The sequence below is a fragment of the Anthonomus grandis genome, chromosome 4 (genome assembly GCF_022605725.1).
Source record: "Anthonomus grandis grandis chromosome 4, icAntGran1.3, whole genome shotgun sequence".
In the NCBI taxonomy this organism is placed as follows: Eukaryota; Metazoa; Arthropoda; class Insecta; order Coleoptera; family Curculionidae; genus Anthonomus; species Anthonomus grandis.
Window position 1 is genome coordinate 19467209 of NC_065549.1, and position 19924 is coordinate 19487132.

Sequence of the window (19924 nt, forward strand, 5' to 3'; positions counted from 1 at the left end):
TAGGCCAGTTACTTCTCTAATCTTAAAGTCTGCTTTTAATTATGAAATTTATTGAACTACATGAAATAACAAATGACATTGCGCGCCTCGTTCCAGTTAACATTCTTTCCGCATTTACGACGACGTAATAACAATAATCTTCCAGGAAGTTTTTCACGGATTAGTACTTTTCGAAAAATGCGAAAACTACGAAGCGAAGCTTATTAAAACGTTCAATTTGTATCAGATATTTAAATTGGTTTTGTAATAACGATAATCGCCGGCTATTATTGTGTCATAAGTTGCCGGTTAATCATTATCTTTCTTGAGATACGCTATAATAGGGATGTGGCGAGTACGTGTATCTTATTTTAAAAGATCCTAAGTTGCTTTATTTATTTAGTATTAAACGATATACGCCATTTGAATATAAATTGCTCCTAATTCTAATTAACAAATATGGCACATTTATGAAAGCTTCAAGGTAATGCTGGGTTATTAGTGCAATAAATGTAATGTATTATTTAGGTAAGCATTATTGGAATTAAAAAAAAATATATGTTAATAATAAAACTGAAAAATTATTATTTAAGTAAATTATTAAAATTCTTCAGGTAGGCAAGAGTTTAATGTACCCAGAAGTCCTTTGCACTAACATGATTTTCTTTTTTAAATAAATATAAAAACGTATCATGTAACTAGCTACATATGTTAACTATTTATACTATGGAATTAAAACTGAAAAAGCCGGTTTCTTACGATTGCAGGAATTTAATGCATAAACAACAAATGATTTTGTGATGAGGCATATAATTTATGAAGCTTATCAGCATTTTAATGATCATAGATCATTTGTCTTTTTAGTTATGAGGATCAAAGGTAGCCAATATACAAGGTGCCAATTAGTACATTCTTTGGTAATTCTAAGGCGACTTGAGACTGAACGACTTCGTTAGCAGGATATATGGGATTAAAAATATTCATAAAATTCATACATTCCAAATTATAAAAAAGCTCTGGAATCTGAAAAGGATATTTTTTATAATATAAAATGATTTATAAAAATATTAGAAGATTTACAGATTTTCAGTTTTTTTTGTATGTGATTGTTGATTGAATAAAATTCTTCAAAAAATTTATTTTGATTTTTCTAAGCTTTTGCTCATGACTTTCTAAAACGGGCGTTAGAGCTAATATAAATATGATTGACTGGATGAAATCTTATCTAACTGATAGCAAGTTTTGTGTGTCAAAGTACCAAATAGAATCTAAATATTGACGCTCAACAGGACTCTCTTCTTTTCTTAATTGTGACGGGACTGTCCCGAGGAATTAAATTCTTTAGTAAATACTGAACTAGAGCCGATTGAATGCTCTTATATTAAACATAGACCAAAAAAAGTGGTTTAATTAATAATATTGTGGGTATTAGCATTCAACGTCTTGAATAGAGTTATTAAGGAAAGACTGACCAAATTTGATGACCCACCATATAGGCACAATCCTTAGCTCAAATTTCTTGAAAAATGTTCAAAAATATATTGGAGTAACAACTTTTATATATTATTTCATTAAGGAAAAATTCTTGCAGAAAAGGATAACTAAATGTTTGTAAAATGTAAACTATCTTTGTTATTTACTGTTTTTAAACTTTTCTGTTAAATAAATAAGTGTAATATTCTAATTGTACCAAGTGTAATATATAAATAATTAATTTTGAAGCAATCTTTTTTAGAAAATTATATAATAAGTTTGCTTTTCTTTTAATTTTTTTTTTAAAGGGACATTGAAATGCTGAATATAAAAACGTATTTAGACAGTAAATACATCAGCCCAACGTCGAGCCTTATCATTGAGCAATCGAAAAATCTTAAGACATAATGTTAAAAAAATAATTGGAAAGTGTGACAAGTGGTGCCAGAAGTTTACCTAAGTCACACTCACCTTGATGTTATTGTTTTAGTCTTCTTTAGTCTAAAAAATAATAAATTAAATATAAAAAAAATTATAAGAGAAAATTATATCATCTATATTCATATATAATCTGATGTGTTTTTTGCTCTTTTATTAAAAAAAAAATATTATTATTGTTAGTTTACAAGTTTTTAACCTCCGGTATCTAGTATAACGAAGCCGTGGCAAGTTTACATTAACGTTCTGTCTTAGACCCTAAAAACTTTATGCAATTAATAATATAACCTACCAATAAAACTTCATGAAAACCATTCAAGGTTGTTAAATTGTCAAAATTAAGTTATGTAAGTTTTTAATATACATTTTACTATACATAAAATTAATTAATTTTAGTTAAACTGCATCAGTGAAGCTGGTCTTTATGGAAGCAGCCCTTAATTAGGGCTACGTTTAATCTTAATTTATATTAGTCCTCTTAAAAAGTTTCCACTTTTATGAAAAGTCTGAAGAAAAGTTGTTAAGATAAAATGCTTAAGTTTTCTTTTACAAATTTTAATATTATTTGTTTGCTTTGCATTTAGAGGGAAGAAGACTGTATAGAGTATACATTTATTAATATAACTCTGGGGACCTTACATTTATTATGTTATTTCTTTTACTTAAAGTTTATCATATTTTATACAATGTATTAAATAAGAGTAAAATGACTATACATAAAGAATAAAATCTATATTAGACAATTAATCAACAAAACCCTTATGAAAAAAACTTCTAAGTATGTAAAAGTAATTTTATAAAAACAAACATCCTTTTAGTCTAGATTTCAAAAAATTTTAGTATTGAATGAGTCCTTTAAGAGTTTTTAAAATCATTTTACCTAAATAAAATAACAAGAGCCAAGAAGAGTATTATTTTCATGATCAAACTGGATCTAATTAACCTAAAATCTCACAGGACAAAGGGTTGGATCAGAAGTAAAAAGAATAAGGAAAGGGATTTCTAAGGAAATTTAGTTTTTTAGACTTTGATGATAATTGAGATCCAGTAATTTTGTATCCATATACAAGGTTTTACAAAATTCGGTGCCAATATTTTAGTGCATTGTTTGATCAAAATAAGACTTTTTTTACTTTAAACATGTGTCCTAAAATGCAGAGCTACAGCCCGCGCACATTGCTTGAAGAAAATCGATTATTTAGAACACTGACTACAGTTATGCGTAAAATCTTTTTATACATTTATACGCTCTGGAATCAGCTAGGACTTAAGGTCTCAAAATGATTAGCTATATTCTATAACCGAATCAAAAACCAAATAACCAAAACCTATGTAAAGATGTTTCATTCAAAGAGTATGAATGCGGTTTTTATATTGACTAGAGAGTTAAGCGCATTGCACAAAACGTGGCTACTTCACACTTGGGATTTATTATTCGAATAAGCAGCATTGGGAAATTACTATATCTTTTATCCTGTGATATTCATTCTATGAATGTCGTGTCAACTATCTTCAACGTGTTTGGAGATGTCTAATAGAAATAATAAGACGTTAAAATATATATAGGTATCGGAAAAATGTGAAAATCAAGGAGTACATTGTCATGATCTGACTCGATGAAAGCCATAAAGTGTAAATAATGTAAAATGGGTTAACCCATATAAACTATTAATATATAATAGTATTATAGATTTTCCATTAATTGGGCTTTGACCTGTTGGAAACAGTTTACTAAATAAATAATTAAAATCATCAAGACGCCTTGAAAATGGAAAAAGATTTCGCATTAAGTAAGAAAAATTCTGTATAATGTGCTGTGTAGTCCCAAAATATATCCGTATGGGATTTGTCTTTGGGGTTCATGTGCACAAGGTATTATATTTGGCTATATGTACGGCTATATTTGATTTGTACCCCGGCTACATTTGATGTAGACAATAACCGTTCGTTCTTTGTAAAATACAAGACTCTGGACACTTTATCGAAAACGAAACAGAGGCAATTCCTGGCAGTTCAGTTTTTTTTTTGGAAAAACGCTCGATCCGTTGATTTTGTTTCCGAGGCGCCACAAGTTTGATAAAAAATCACGGTAATACGTGCAATCCCCTGGAGGGAGTGACACCACCTCTAAACTCTTAAGTGGAAAAGGGAGTCGAGTGATTTATTTTAAAAGGCCTTTCAATTCCCTTTCTAATGATTTAAAATTCATGTACTTAATTCAGTCGTTTTGGAGATTTATTGATTTAAAGAGTATACTTTAATAGGTACATCAGATTAGTTTGTACTACTTTCAGAAAAATTTGTAGTAAAAACAATTATTTAATAAGTAAGTGCTTTTCTTCACACAACAAACCATGTGTGTGGTTTGTTTATCATTTTGTTATTGAAAATAAATTCATTCAAATAATCATTTTGTCTACTGGAGCGTTTTTTGAGGCAAAATAAGTTTTTATTAAAGAAAGATAAGACGGGAGTGTCTTGTACTTGACTCTTCATAAAGGTGGTAGCTTGGACCAACCCTCTAACTTCCATCACAAATCCATTTTGCCTACCTACTAAGATTCTTGAGCGGCTTGCAAAAAAGAGAATTGTCTCTTTTTTGACCAAAAACAATGTGCTGTCCCCTAATCAGTATGGATTTCGTCATCTAAGGGCACGCAGGATACCATTTTCAGATTCTTGGACGGTGTGTATCTATCTATGAACTCCAAGGAGGCTGCAGCAGCGGTATTCTGTGATCTGTCCAAGGCTTTCAATTGTGTAGATCATGGAATACTGCTGTCAAAGCTTGATTTTTACGGATTTAGAGGAATGACTTTGAGGTGGTTGAACTCATACCTGTCTGGTCACACCCAGAGGGTGGTTGAATCTGGATTCTCTTCAGGGATAGCACACCTTAAATGTGGTGTACCTCAAGGGTCAGTGTTAGGTCCTATTTTATTTTTATTATACTTTAATAACTTAATAAGCTCTCTACCACTGCATGGACCAGTGGTTCAGTTTGCCGATGATACTACAATTCTGTGGCATAACAAAGATCAAAAAGTAGTTAAATCTCTCATAGTCGAGGTCCTTCACAAAATTAAAGAGTGGTGCATCTGCAATCAGCTTGTATTCAATATTGATAAGACTTTTGTTCTGGGCAAAGTGTAATGTGGACGGTTTTTTGTTTGATGAGCATTATTGTCGATTTCTGGGCCTCTTCATTGATGGGAGTTTGAGGTTTCACCACCATGATTTGGGCCTCACTGCTAAACTTTCTTCTGATTGAAGAAGTAGTCCATACTTGCAGTGGAGTTAATATGTCAAAGGGTAACTAAAATAGTTTCGGTCACACTCTTTTCTTCTGGTTGTTGCAGTGAGGGTTGCCAGGCATGAGTTGGGAAGACTGTTTGCTCGTTCAGTTTATTTCGCCTTAATAGACTCTCATATCCGATATGGGTTGCCATTTTGGGGTTTGTGCTCCCAGGGACTCCTTAATGTCATTTTCACTATTCAGAAAAAAGCATTAAGGTATCTCTGTGGTGTTAGTCTGAGAGTCTCTTGTAAATCTCTTTTTGTAGCTGAAAGAATTTTAACAGTTTTCTTACTCTTTATATTGGAAACTGCTAAACTCATGCATAAGTGCGTTAGTCCACCATCCTGCACCAGTCATAATACTCGACAAGTAAACAACTTATTTCTTCCAATCCCCACCTCCTCACTTATGAGAAACTCTCTTATATTTATTAGTCCTAAAATATTTAATCATGTTCCTTTTTCGATTAGGACTGTTATAAACCTTAAAAAGTTTAGGATGGAACTAAAGAAATGAATCTTACCAAAAGCTTACTATAGCATTGAAGAGATATGTTAACGACTCATTTTAATATTTAAAATTAATTATGTATCTGTAGATCAGATTTTTTTTAAAATCTTGTTTTATTCTTGTTTGTTCTTGCCTTTTCTTTTCTTCTTTTTTTAGTTTTTTTCTTTGATAATATGAAATATGCCCCTATGTACAATCAAAATGGATTCTGTATCCTGTTTTCAAGTTTAACCAAATAATTACTAGTATTGTAAATTCTAGGATTATGAAGCTTTTACCACAAGTTTGTAAATTTAGTAAATAAAGTATATTTAGACTTGACTTAAATAAGAATTTAGTACATAGTTTGGGATTGATTCGACCAAACTTTGTTGCTAAAATACCATTTAATGCTTTATACATAAATTAACCATCGAAAGGGTTGAAATTATCGAAATTTTTTCCGGAAATAATCAGTGCGCTAATAAAACCACCCAAATATTTAATGAACGATATGAGAACAGTAACTTGCATCGCAAATATGTTCTAGAACTTCGGCTAAATTTCGTATTAAATTTATTCGTTCTGAATTTAGCTAAATTTCGGAAAAATGGATGTCTCAAATAAAAAACGCAACATTGAAAAGCCGATAAGGAACGAAGCAATAGAAGTGGTGGTTTTAGGGCAAGTTTATGTAGAGTACCCGCAAATTAGATACTGTGTGTGGCATAAGTCGACGTAGTATCCAACATATTCTAGAGGCCTCCTAATAGTTTTCATCCATATAAAATTCACCTTGACCAAGAACTTAACAAAGACGACTTTGATCGGCGATCACGATGTACATACACAGCAGCCACAAAAATTAAATTTGGACGATATTTTTGCCGATCATTTGATTGGTCCATTTTTTTTACCTGGAAATTTAACCTGTAAAATGTATTTGGAATTACTGGAAGACGTCATAGATCTTGCATTAACCATAGATGCCATAGTTGAAAATCAGAATGGTCGATGGTACATTGCGAATAGGTTGATGTTCCAACAGGATGGAGCTCCACCACATTATGCATTACGTGTTCAACAATATTTAGATCAGACGTTTCCCAATCGATGGATTGGTAGAAGAAGTGCTATTGAATGGCCTCCAAGATCGCCAGATTTATAACCTTTGGATTTCTTTTTGTGGGGTCACTTAAAAAGCAAAATCTATGCTACTCAGCCAACATCGCTAGAAGATTTGCGGAAAAGAATTATTGTGAATGGGTGCTTGCAAATTACTCCTCAAATATTTGCAAAATGTGTGGCAACGTTTTGAGCAAAATCTTTTATTACTGCATGGAGAGTCATGGTGGTATTTTTTTTATAAAAATTTACTTGCCTGACGGGTCAGTTCATTAATAATATTATCTTTATTATAATAACTACTTTCCTGCCAAATTTTAATGTATTGATGTATTAGTTTTATTTAAGCTTTAAATCGATAAATGTTCAGAAAGTACATTAATTTTACATCATTATAAACGGAATTGAAAAATTTTAAAATAAGGTATCACTCAACCCCCCTTTCCATTTAAGATTTTAGGGATTGTGTCACGCTCCGCCCAGGGGGCTGCACGTCTTAACGTAACTTTTTAACAAATTTGTGTCCCCCTCGAAAACAAAATCGAAGGGTCTGAGCGTTTTTCAAAAAAAAAACTTCCAATGCCTCTGTTTCGTTTTCGATGCGCTACCCTGTATATCTTAGAAACAGCAAGCATTATAGTTAAAAATGATATTCTACAGTAGCTTTTTTGGAACTCTACTAGATGATATCTTTTCACCGTTATATATCCTACATTCTGAGCCTATTAGAAATTCTTTTTTTTTTATACGGGAAAGAAAATCTTTTACTATCTTCCTCATGAGATAAGAGCCATAAATTGAATTAATACGTTTAAAAAGATTTCAAGAAAATGGTTAGTGGCTAAAGAGGAGGCGGCTCTAAAGGGATATTTTAATTATCACTTTAAATTGTGTAACTTTTTTAACTTTGTCATCACGATTAATAGTTTTTTTATTTTATTCCTGTAAACTAAAGGCAAATGCTTTTTGTTATCTGGCTTTTTTAACTCAATTTTTGGTAACTGTTTATCAAGGTTAATTATTAAGGTTCAGAAAAGCTTAACGTTTTCTTTATGAAAATAGGCAATACTTATTTGAATTTTATTTGGTCTGGGTTAAAAGTTAAAGATCTGCAGTTCCAGGTGGCAATTGATAATCTATCATTAGATTTATTTGGTTTTGTTGATATAGTTTCAAAATATGTATGCTGTACTTACCACCGTCGTCCACTGTTGCCCATCTAACGTGGTAGCCGCCGCAGGCTGTTGTGGTTCGTCTTTAGGTCCCCTGGCCAAAGCCCCCGTGGGGCCCGCGGCGCCACCAGCTACTTTCGCCTTAGCAGGACTGAGACGGCTACCGGGTCGCGCTCCAAATGGAAAATAGGGGCTGTCCGCCGCAAAAGGCTCCCCCGCGGCCTGCGTGGGGCTCGCCCCCGGACCCCCCGGATATACAGGACCGGTGGGGCTTAAGGCGTAAGCCTGTGAATAAAAAGTTATTAATTTAAGAGTTTAAAACAAAATTGTAAGGCTTACCATTCCGTTATCGATTGAGGCATAGGGACTCTGAAATCCAGGTTTTTCTGAAACAAAAATTAAGCAATTTAAGACAAATTTTTGATTATTGATATTTTGTCATATTATTATATTTTTTGTTAGATGCATTTAACTAGCCTTATATTCAAACGGTTTCTGTCTGGTTTAGGGCTTCACAAGACCAAGAGTCGTGCAAGACTAGATATGTGTTTATCTCATTTAAAGTTCTGCTCTAAAAAGACTCGGATATTTTATTTTTTACCCCTTCATATTACTGTTATTATAACCTAGTACAAAATAAATTAGTGTTAGAGCAGGATAGGACAACCTGGATGCTTACATTTCGACTTGGCCTTTTTCTTCTTTAATATTTCAATTATGTTTTTTCATGACAGATATATTTTGGTATCCTAGTGAAAAAACTTCAGTTCCTCCCACTCAGGCACCATTCAGGAATTTAATTTTGGGACTATGATAGGTTTGGAGAATTAAATACTGCCTTCTGCATATGCGTTATAATGATCGGTGATAATTCTATGTCCTGAGTGTTTTTGGAGAGCTTTATAGATATTATTTCTTCTGCCGAAATTACCAGTGAATTGTAAAGACTTTGCTCGACTGCCAGATTTGCCTCATTTCTATAGCTAGATTTTGATAATTTGTGATTTTTTCGTGTCAGTTTTGCTGAGGTTATGAGTTCTGAGGAACTGCTACGCCGATAATAAGACCAGTCTTTCTGTTTTTTGTCGGTAATGACAATGTCAGGACTATTGTAGTCAATGGTCCTATCCGACTACAACTGCCTGGGTGGGTGTTTCTACAACTGCTTGTGGCTCGTATTTATAATATGGTGGACAGGTTTCAAGAAGACCATTGAAGAAGACGTTGGAGAATAATTTTAGCAGCTTGGTTGTGGCGACCTTGATAGACTTCTGCAAGTTTTTGGCAAAATGCAATAATATGTTCTATCGACTCAGCTAATGTATTATAATATCTGCATCTATTTTCGATTTCAAGTTGAAGGCAGTGTTTCTTGTTATTTCGTGTCCTTTACTTTACCTTGGATGGCTATAAAGAAACCCTCGGTCTCTGCACCACGCCAATGTGTGTCAACATTATTCGGCTGTAGATTCTTTGCCAACTTGCGATGTAGAGCTTGCTCCATTCACGCAGCTCGTTGATGATGAGATCTCTCTTTTGCCGATTTAGAGGTATATGGCCTCGGTTTTTACTGGGCTACCAATCTCAATAATGTATCGTTCGATTCAGGGAGTCGTTGTCTCAGACTTTGCTCTTGGGTTCTGCATAACATGTAGATGTTTACCATGCCCGCTTTTATGAGATAATTAAAGTCTTTTTGTTGCGGCATTCGTGTTTAGACATCGAAACTTGGTCAGCATTCGGCGTGTCGTTCCGTCTAACTGAGTTAGATTATCGGACCATTTTAAAGTCCCGAAAGTGTAGGTATGTTCCTAGTATTCAGAGCAGGAATTTGATCTTTGGCGGAGATTTTGCTATTTAAAATACTACTCTCTTCTTAATTTTTTTGTAAAAATTTCATTTATTTATTTTATAAACTATATTTATCATCAATATAGTCGTATTATTAATGCACTGTACTTAATTAGAAAAGCAACTTTGCAGCAAATTGGATGGTCCTCTTAGGCCAATTCCTTTAAGTCTATTAATAAGTACATAATGGGAAATTGTGTCAAAACCATAAACACAACCAAATTTTTCTTTTTGTTTGCCCATTTATATTAATATTAAGTTTGGTATTTAAAATACTACTTTCTAGAAATGTATCTTATTTATATTCTAAACTATATTCATTATTATTATTTACCAGAAAACACTTATATTGATATACTCAGATCCATTAAAGGTATCATTTATTTTAACGCACTGCGCCCAATTTGAAAAACAACTTGGAGCAAATTCAATGGTCCTTCTCTTATATCAATTTCTTTAAGTCTATATAAAAGCATATTATGGGAAACTGTGTCAAAAGCCTTTGTTAAAATTATAAACACAGTTAAATTTTTCTTATTTTGCGCATTTATAATAATATTAAGTTAAAAAACTGCATCTTTAGTATTTTTATTTCCAGTAAAACTAAATGGTTTATTAGAAAGTATGTTTTTGGATGCTCAAGATTTCATAATTTTTCCCTTTAGACGCTATTTCGGCTTTTAAAAAATGTTTGTAAAATTGTTTATAAGAGAGATTGGTCTACTAAACAGTTTTTCTAGAACTAGTTAAATTTATACACAGGTGACAAGATTGATGTTTTCCATTAAAATGGAAGAACAAAGGTACTAAAGTTAACAGTAGCTTAGAATGCTAAGAATGTTTTTAAATAGAATTGTGTCTTTTCCTGGGTCTCACTTATTTTTTACTAAATTACAGGGGTTAGAAAGAATTACACTCTTCACTTACTTTATTTGCGGTGTTAAAGGTGAATTGTTTATTTCTAATATAGTATTTGTACCCTCGCTTATGATTTGCCAGCCTTGTTTAAAATAATTTTTTGCAGTTTTCATTATTTTATGAGTAGTTTCTAAACCGATTATAAAACCTGGTTTCTTCATTACACTGAGCAATACATAACCATTTTTTTTCCTGATGATCAAAAGTGTCTTAAATATCTCAAAATTTTTTTTAAGAAAATAAAATTATTGCATTTTATTTTCATGTGTTGCAAAATACTGATTGTATATCCAAATATTTTCAGGCACCCACTAAGCAATTATTTGTTGTTAATCTGTGACATGGCTTGTATAATTTTTGTTGGCAACAAATGATGATTTAGTTACTTTAAAATGAATAACTCATTCAATCAAACATTCTGCTTTAAGTAATCTTCTACCTTTATTATTACTATACCTATGTATAGTTTCTACTATCTAAATCAATAATGTTTCAATGTCTATTTGGAAATTTAATCCCAAATGTTAGAGAACAACTTCAAAGTAATACCCACCTATACCTACATATATTCAATTAAAACCGAATTGTTACTGCTTATAATAATCCTAATTTAAGCCAATTATTACCTTAACTGTACGTATATACACGGACTTTACACAATCCGCCGGCAATTTCTATAAGGTCATTTTCCGCAAGAGCGGGCGTCCAAACGGCTTTTGGTGTGACACTTTTAAGTAAATTCGTGGACCGTGAACGGACCAAAGTCTCCGGACGCATTGGAGAAGACATATTCAGATACGGCGTTCATTAGCAGACTTGGACCTCCTCTGGTCCCGTCTTCCCTTTCATATACTGTGTCCGACGGACCGTGTGAATAATAATGGACGGTGATGACCACGTTAATTCAGTCAGAATAACCCTAAGGATTGATGTAATGCTTGCAGGTATTTTGAGCATATAATAGCTTCGTAGAGTTTGTTTTTAAGAAAAAAGAGAATTTTTGTATCAAGTGAAAAACAATGTCTGTAAGTATGCTCCCAAGAAGTGTTGAACTGAGCTGCAAGAAGATGGCAGCTCCATTTTTGATAACTTTAGGAAATTACAAAAAAATTATTAAAAGAATTCATCCCACACTTTACCTTTATATTAAAAGAGAAACAACATATACATATGATAAAAATAGAGAACATAAAGGAAAAAGCTTTGGTATCATTGAATATTGATTTTAAAAAGTTTTTACTCTGATTCTAAATTGACCTATACATTTTTGGTTGTAATCTTTTTTTTTCTATTGTTAACCAGTTGAATAAAAGCAATGTCAAATAACCACATCTCTTAGGGTAATCGCCAACTTTTTTAACATACAAAAACACCTCATAGTCGAGACCATTTAAGACAATCGTAATCCAACTTAGGCACAACCGGGCTCTCTAATTATCCCAAACATACATCCAGATTAAAGTTCCTCATAGTTCTATAAATAAAACACTCAATGTGCTTTAGTAACTGCCAGTGCAGAATTATAAATGACACCTTAATCTTTCTGATAAGAATTTCTTTCTAAAGGTAAACCTTTATTTATGTGGATAAATTCGCCAATATTTTTATTACAAGGCACAGCACCTCAGCACTTCTTCACCAGGTCAAGGTATATTTATTAAATTGTAGAATATACGTATATCATATACTATTCTGTTTACAAAAGGCAGAACATTTCGGCAATTAAAAAAAATTGACACAGGATTTACATATCTAGTTTTTAAACTTGATCACTACACCTGAAATATTTGATTAAATGGCCCCAATATCACATATATGCCTCTGTGTAGTGTATGATATACTTTTCATACACGTATATATTTTATAGTGTAAAAATAAAACATTTCAGTAAATAAGCACATTATAACAACGTATTTCACTATTATTCATTTAAAAAAAATAATTGTTGAGAAAATATTGTCAATTTGACCATTCCAAAAATGGTCTATTATTAATTTACGCAAAAACAGGGCCTCAAATAAAAAAACTTGAATATAAATGAATATGAATACAAATTTGCTTAACATTAAACAAGGATTTAAAAAAAAAAAATTATCCTTGAAGAAAAATGCAGTGGTGCACTTTTCTTATTAAAAAATACTTATGATAAGCCTCTTGCGGACGCCACTGCTAATTTTTTTTCTTGTATGATGCATAAAACACATCTACAAATTAAAAAAAAATATCTACATTGGTAGTAAAATTATTTACCAAAAAATCTTTGTTTTTTTAATTTTTAACACCCTGTCGATCCAAAAGTAAGACGTTTAGAACATACATTCATATAAAAAGTTTTTTCTTATTTTTTGCTGGAGAATCACTCTGTAAAGTTTGTCGGTAGAGAATAGTAAAGAATGAATGAATCTTTATCTGCAAAAAATACAACTACAATTGTACAGTAGAAACTATAATACATTCTATGTTTTTTAAGGCCGTTTTGGGGGATGCCGAATCCAGTGGTGTGCACAATTTTTTGCTATAAAATGCCTAGCATGGTTTCTTAAAATTTGGCCCTTAAAAACTGACATTAGTAGGCCTTGGAATTTGCATGGCAGAATTTTTTTTTGTTATAATGATGCAGTTTTTCTGGACCTAACATTTTAAAAAAACCCGAGCAAAATCGCACCAAAAATAAACTTTTTATCAGGGTGACCCGAAAACAAATGGGTCACACTGTATATATTTTTTAAAACACTAAGAAGTAATAAATCAATTACAAAAGATTTTACTTAGTAATATAGGGATAAAATATTGTAGTTATTTATAAGTTATGTATTTTTTAATATTTGTTCTTGTATAAAACGCTAATATACTAACACATAAATAAATAGTACGAAATAGGAATAAATACAGTTAGTAGTGGCTCCACTAGGCTAGGCATTAGTTTGCAGACCATGTACCCCAGTCGAACCCCAGGAACGTTGTTATATGGACTTATGTGAAGCAAGATTTTTTTTATTGTGAATTTAAATTTATTAGAGGGCAGATTTTTTATTTCATCTCACAGGCAATTAAAAAGTTTGATGGATAATATTTTAAAATTTCTTTGAGTTAAAGTTAGTCTATGTTGGGGAATAACTTGATTTTTGTTTCTAGTATCATGAATATGAATTGATTGGTGAGTAGATATGTTAGCAATATTGCTTTTTACATATTGGAGTACCTGTTGTATATATGTTGCAGGGAAGGTTAATATTTTTACATTTTTAAAGTGTGGTCGACATGAGTCTGTGTGTTTTAAATTTCTTAGGATTCTTAAAGCTTTTTTTTGTTGTATAAATATGGAATGCCAATTTTATTAAAATTGTATTAAAATTAAAAAAAAAAACAATAATAACAAATAGGTTGGTGACATGGAATCAAACCCTGGGTTGTATATCCAATACCAATTTTAAACGTTTTATCCCCTGATGATGGACACTGTGTCCAAAACATGTAGGGAAGTTTAAATAACTAAATGCTTAATTAATAAGTAGAGGGAGACTGCAGGATTTTCATTTTACCTTTGTCGGTAGAGTTCCTCGACACCCGGTACAATATAGCACAATTTAAGGTTAAATCAATTATAAATTCCATATCAACAATTATTTAACGATTAAAATAAAGGTTTTATACTGGTTTTCTATAACTAAAAATTCAACGTCTTTTTGATGGTCAGTGTATTTGTTTGGAAGCTCATTCTATTAAACGTATTTTGTACGTTTAAGTTTTATAAAATAATAATTGTATATTATTAACACGGAATAATATACAATTATTATATATTCTTGTTAAACGTGAATAACACAAACATAATATTAACAAAATACTAGATTCCTCAACGTATACAATGCGGACATCCGGTTATCCGATATTTATCGTTGAAGTTCAACCAAAAATGTACACCCTGTAAACCAAGAATAAACGTTTATTTGACTATCGTGTGTTACTTGGTTACAGTCTCGGCCAATCTCAAAGAATATATTGAAATCATCTGGAAACATAAGGGCCTTAAAATATATGCATGACGTTTATAATCATCAAATTGGATTTTTGTAGTACACCTGACGGGCTTAAATATTCGAAAACTTTGACCCAACACCATGAATTTCTACAATATTTTCTGTGGTTGACAAGTATAATAAAATTAGTGATGGAGAGAAGAGGTTACGTTTATTTGTTGGAGAACTTTAACTATGACACTGTTTCACCTTCAAACGATTTCTTAAAATTCGTAAATATAATATCAACGCAAGTTTTATTATTAAATTAATTTGTGTATATTTGGAGAAAATGGTTAAGTTTAAGAAAATTAGATAACACAAAAAAGCCATGTTAATGTACTTAGAATATGGTGTTTCATTTCCTTTTATAACTTTTCATAATAATGACCTATCAATTGTTTTGGAATTTTCCCTAGAATCTGCTACTTGGTAGAATACATAGCGTGTCTTATTAAAAAATAACGAAGTTGCGGCTTCTACTTCCGGGGCAATACAACCTCAAAATTATTTTAGGTAGGAAGAACATGCTCTAAAGCCTCGTCCACATATAAATTAAAAGTAATGGATCTCTTAAACATGTAATGAAACATCATGTTATCATCATGAAGACATTCAGTAACCATATAACTCGATTCCCAGTGCTATACTCCAATATTTATATCATGTGATACATTATAAAGCTTGTCCAATAATACTATAAAATAACCAAATCTTTTAACAAAATTCCCAATGAACCCCTATATCAAAGTTCACACCCACAAAAAAGGCCCATTACAACCGGAACCCTAGCAGGTAGCCAAAATCAAAGCATCAAGAAGGAAAAACCTCTGTACCTGTAGCTGTATGCTACCCTGCATCCCCCATATAAAACGGTTCAGGTTCAAAAAGGGTCCGATACACCCCTCGGGGATAATAATGGGCGGTAAACAAAAGTGCACCGGCAACGTCGCCGCACTTCTTTTCTCTGCCGACCGAGACCCCGAACTCAAAACATCTGAACATCTGTCCCGTCTTGGCCAACTAGAAACGAGCTACGGTGGTTACGATTACCGAAACAAATTCTCTTGCTTTTTTTGCTTTTTCAGGATGTGTAATGTAAAAATGTTAAGCAACTCTCTCTTGAAAATTATTCTGTAATAAATATAAGAATTCAGGGTGACATTTTCTTATGGATGCATCTCAATCAGAATCACTTAAACACAAAATAACTATTTCTGTGCAAATTGAGTAGCTTATTTAGGGTTTGCTACATATTTGGTTATTCTGTTGGACTTGGAATTAGTGGTCTTCTGCATAAAGATTTCGCCAGAAGTAGTGACTAGGCCATCCATATCATCCTTCATAGATACAAAAAACACTACGTCTTAGATACTCCTTTAGTATCTTCTATCTAAAATTTTTTTAAGGATAATTTATAGACATTAATATAGACGTGAGTGAGAGAGAGAGAAAAATATTCCCATCATGATTTATGATGTAATTGAAAGGATCAAAAAAGTTCTATAATGATACCCACAATTAAGGTACTAATTAACAATTATTAACTAGTTTAAAAGATGCCAGATCTGAATTTAAGATAAGGTAAGAATAAATGAAATTTCAACCTGAGAATGCCCACTAGCAAAACAATAGAAACATGATATGGTAACTGCTTTTACCTGCTATACTGATAGATCCATAGGACAAACATAAAATTTATTTATTGCATCAGCTTGGCCATAGTCTCTAAATCTGCAAGTAGCAACAACAGGATAATTGGTAAAGAGCTGCTCAAAAAAATTTGTCAAAATATACTCAGATGAGTCGGCTGCATTAAAACCAATTAGTGTGTTTAACCATCTATCATATTAGATCTATAAAAAAACATGAAGGGCTAGATTTACTAAGTGAAATAAGTAAAATGTATGTGGTTTGCATCAGAATAAAATTAGATCAATGAAATAACAGATAATTAATAAATAAATCAGCAAGAAAAAGTGCATCTAACAGCTTGACATAAAAATAATCCATAAGAAAATGTTAAAAAATAATGAAGTAAAGAAAATGATTAATTGAGCAATCTCTCTCGGACTGAAAGGAGAGTGATTAGCATCCTAACAGGGAAATTAGCAAGCATAGATACCTAGGAAGAATGCAATGATCACACCAAGACTAGGATTAAAATCTTTAACAAAAAATCATTATTTATTCAGGGGAATTTAAGAAATAGACTTCTGATATACATAAATTGTATAAGATGTTTTGAAAACAACTTATATACAACAAAAAAACAACTTGAAAGACTGATGAGAATGTTTAAAAAAAAAAGTTTAACAATTCCAGTATATTTTTGACAGTAAATATGAATTTTGAGTTTGAGTCAACGGTCTTAAGGTAGAATTTATGATGTTCATGCCTCTCCTATTTTCAAAGTAAGCATATAATTATTTCAGGTGGGAGGTGAGGATGGAACAACAAATAACATAAACATAACAAATGAAATCCAAAATTCGAGTGATGCATCCTAAAAGTGAAATTAGCAAGCATATATCCTTAGGAAGAATGCAATGATCACACTAAGACTAGGATTAAGTTGCTTAGAAAAAAAAATAATTATTTATTTAGGGGGAATTTAAGTAATAGACTTCTGATATACATAAACTAAATAAGATGTTTTGGAAACAACTAATATTCAACAAACTCAAAAAATAACTTTTTACTGATAAAAAAATTAAAAAAAAGTCTAAACAATTCCGGTAGATTTTTATCAGCAAATGTGAATTTTGAGTTTAATGATCTTAAAGTAGATTTTATGACATTCATGCCTCTCCTACATTTTCAAACAAAGTATTTAATTATTGCAGGTAGGAGGTCAGGATGTAATAAAATCTTCGATAAAGTAATGTTTGATGTGGTTATTAGATTTTATTGCTGATTTTATTACTAGAAATCGATACTTTTGATTCCAGATAAAATTTCTAGATAAGGTGGTGGTTGATAATAAAAATAAATAGTAATAATTAAAATAATCTCTAATTATCTGGTTGAAATAAAATTGTTTGCAAAGGAATTACTGTATGTCAGTAAATAATTATATAAGGGTATCATTTTCACACTGGAATCTTCGTAAGTCTCAGATGAACATGGTTAAATGGGGTCAAAGTTGATGATTTATTAACTGATATATCCCGAACAAATATGAAAAAAAAGGATATATTTTGATGTGCTTTCTTCTGAATTGGTAAGAATAAGATTTATTGTTATTGAAAAATTATTTGATCAGATGTCAATATCACAAAAAGAATAAATAATTATTATAATAAATTTTAATTATTATATCTCTTCACTTTTCAGTTTAGTTATACGACATATTATTTATGATGTAATTATAAAAATGCGGTAATCAATTAGTAAATAATTTTTTACGACATCCAGTTAGTCATATAATATATTTTATGATTAAGTGCCTGAGACTAAAAAAGTTCTAATTAAAAATATATATATCCCATTAAAAATAATTACTTTATTCAATATGTTGGGAAATAATGTGCGATCTGGCAACGTGGAGAATAAAAACCGGGCACACCACAATCATCACAAAGCGGCACGCGCTCGCTCGGCCACTTTCCATTCATTGTAATCATATTTTTCGGCTACCCTGACCCCTTCTTTCCGAGAATAACGGATACCCGACTAATCCCCTCGTTTTATATTCGAGATTACGTTATTTAAATTACAATTTATAAAATCGGTTTAACTGCGGCCATTTTTCCACATAAGCTAATAAGGAATAAGGGATGAACTGAGCGTTTGGTTATATGAACTTTATAGGGCATTCGAAAAATTGATTAGTTTTTAGTGATGCTTATGAATAATACTAATAGAACACAAATCCACTAGATATCACATTTTTAACCCTTCACAGGCACAAAAAACAGTGTATATTAAAGAAAAGTTATTTTATTTCAAAGATAGAGCAATATTTCAATTACATCATTTGATTGACATGCATCAATCATTGATGGGTGGCCATTAATCAAAACACTTATAATTCTTTTTGGAATTTTTGTAAGGAATATAATCTCTGTAATACATCATAATATATGCACTATGTAATGCATAATTCAAATTCCAGCTAACCACTTAAGTAAGTACAAAATAGAAAATCACTTAAAAAGAATGCTGGTTTAACAACATAAATATTACAATATTAATATAAATCAAAAATGTTATCCTAAAAGTTTGTAGATGTTTGTAAAAGGCACTAAATAGCAGTAACTGTGTTATACAATATCTTTAAATAAAAAAAAGAACAGAATAAATGAAGCATTGAATACATTCATTTATTAGGGAAACATAATAAAGGACTTGGGTTACTTTTCACTCAGACAATCCAAAAAGAGAAAATCCTTAAGGAAAACAAAGAAATAAACATGTATCTCATAAACTGAGGTACTATTAAGTAGATATTAAAGTATTTAGAGGAAACAAAGGAGATGTTTTGTCCATTTGTATAAGTGCAGTGAGAAATACCTCTTATCATGCAGTTCAGATCCTTTCATTAAAGCTTCTGAAAATGATACACTGATTTTAGATACACTAGATACACTCATGATACACTGATTTGACACATAATAGATGGCGCTGCTGAGTGAATAGCAAGATCGTTTGGTCTCTTAGTTTTTTCCAAAATTTTGGTGTTTAAATTAGTAAATAGTTTCCAAAAGTTATAGTAACCTATTGTGCAAGTGTCAGTTAGAACAACAAATTATGGTTAAATCAAAAAACGAAGAAACTTCCTACAAAAACTCAATGGATATTCAGAAGCTGAACGATAGGTTAGAAGAAATGGCGGTAAAGTTTGACAGTCAACTTAAAATTTTTAAAAAGGATCTTGGTTCGAAAAATAAGGCTAAATCGACATCTACAGACCCATCTGACGATACAGATATAAGTGCAACCCTAAAGAAAAAATTTTTGGAGTTTGAAAAATCTACCATTAGTAGTCTACAGGACCTAAGATCAGAGATAGCTCAACTAAAGATGGAAGCAGACAAGGCGGCCATATCAACAAATCAAAACAATTTACTTATACATGGCATACATGAACAACAAGATTTGTATACAACAGTTATTAAAATAGTTAACACTAATATTGGCATCAAAATTACAAAAAGCGA

General features: G+C 31.4%; 1 protein-coding gene across 7 annotated transcripts in view; it reads right to left on the minus strand.

The window, feature by feature from the left end:
- LOC126735107 (protein daughterless) overlaps window positions 1–19924 on the minus strand; it is a 104487-nt gene that overhangs the window by 75510 nt on the left and 9053 nt on the right. For all 7 annotated transcript variants that reach the window (XM_050439025.1, XM_050439029.1, XM_050439026.1 and 4 more), the window contains exons 2-3: window positions 8314–8360; window positions 7999–8259 (exon numbers count right to left, since the gene is read on the minus strand). In XM_050439025.1, coding sequence (XP_050294982.1) covers window positions 7999–8259; window positions 8314–8360 — 308 coding nt within the window. The remainder of the gene's footprint in view (window positions 1–7998; window positions 8260–8313; window positions 8361–19924) is intronic.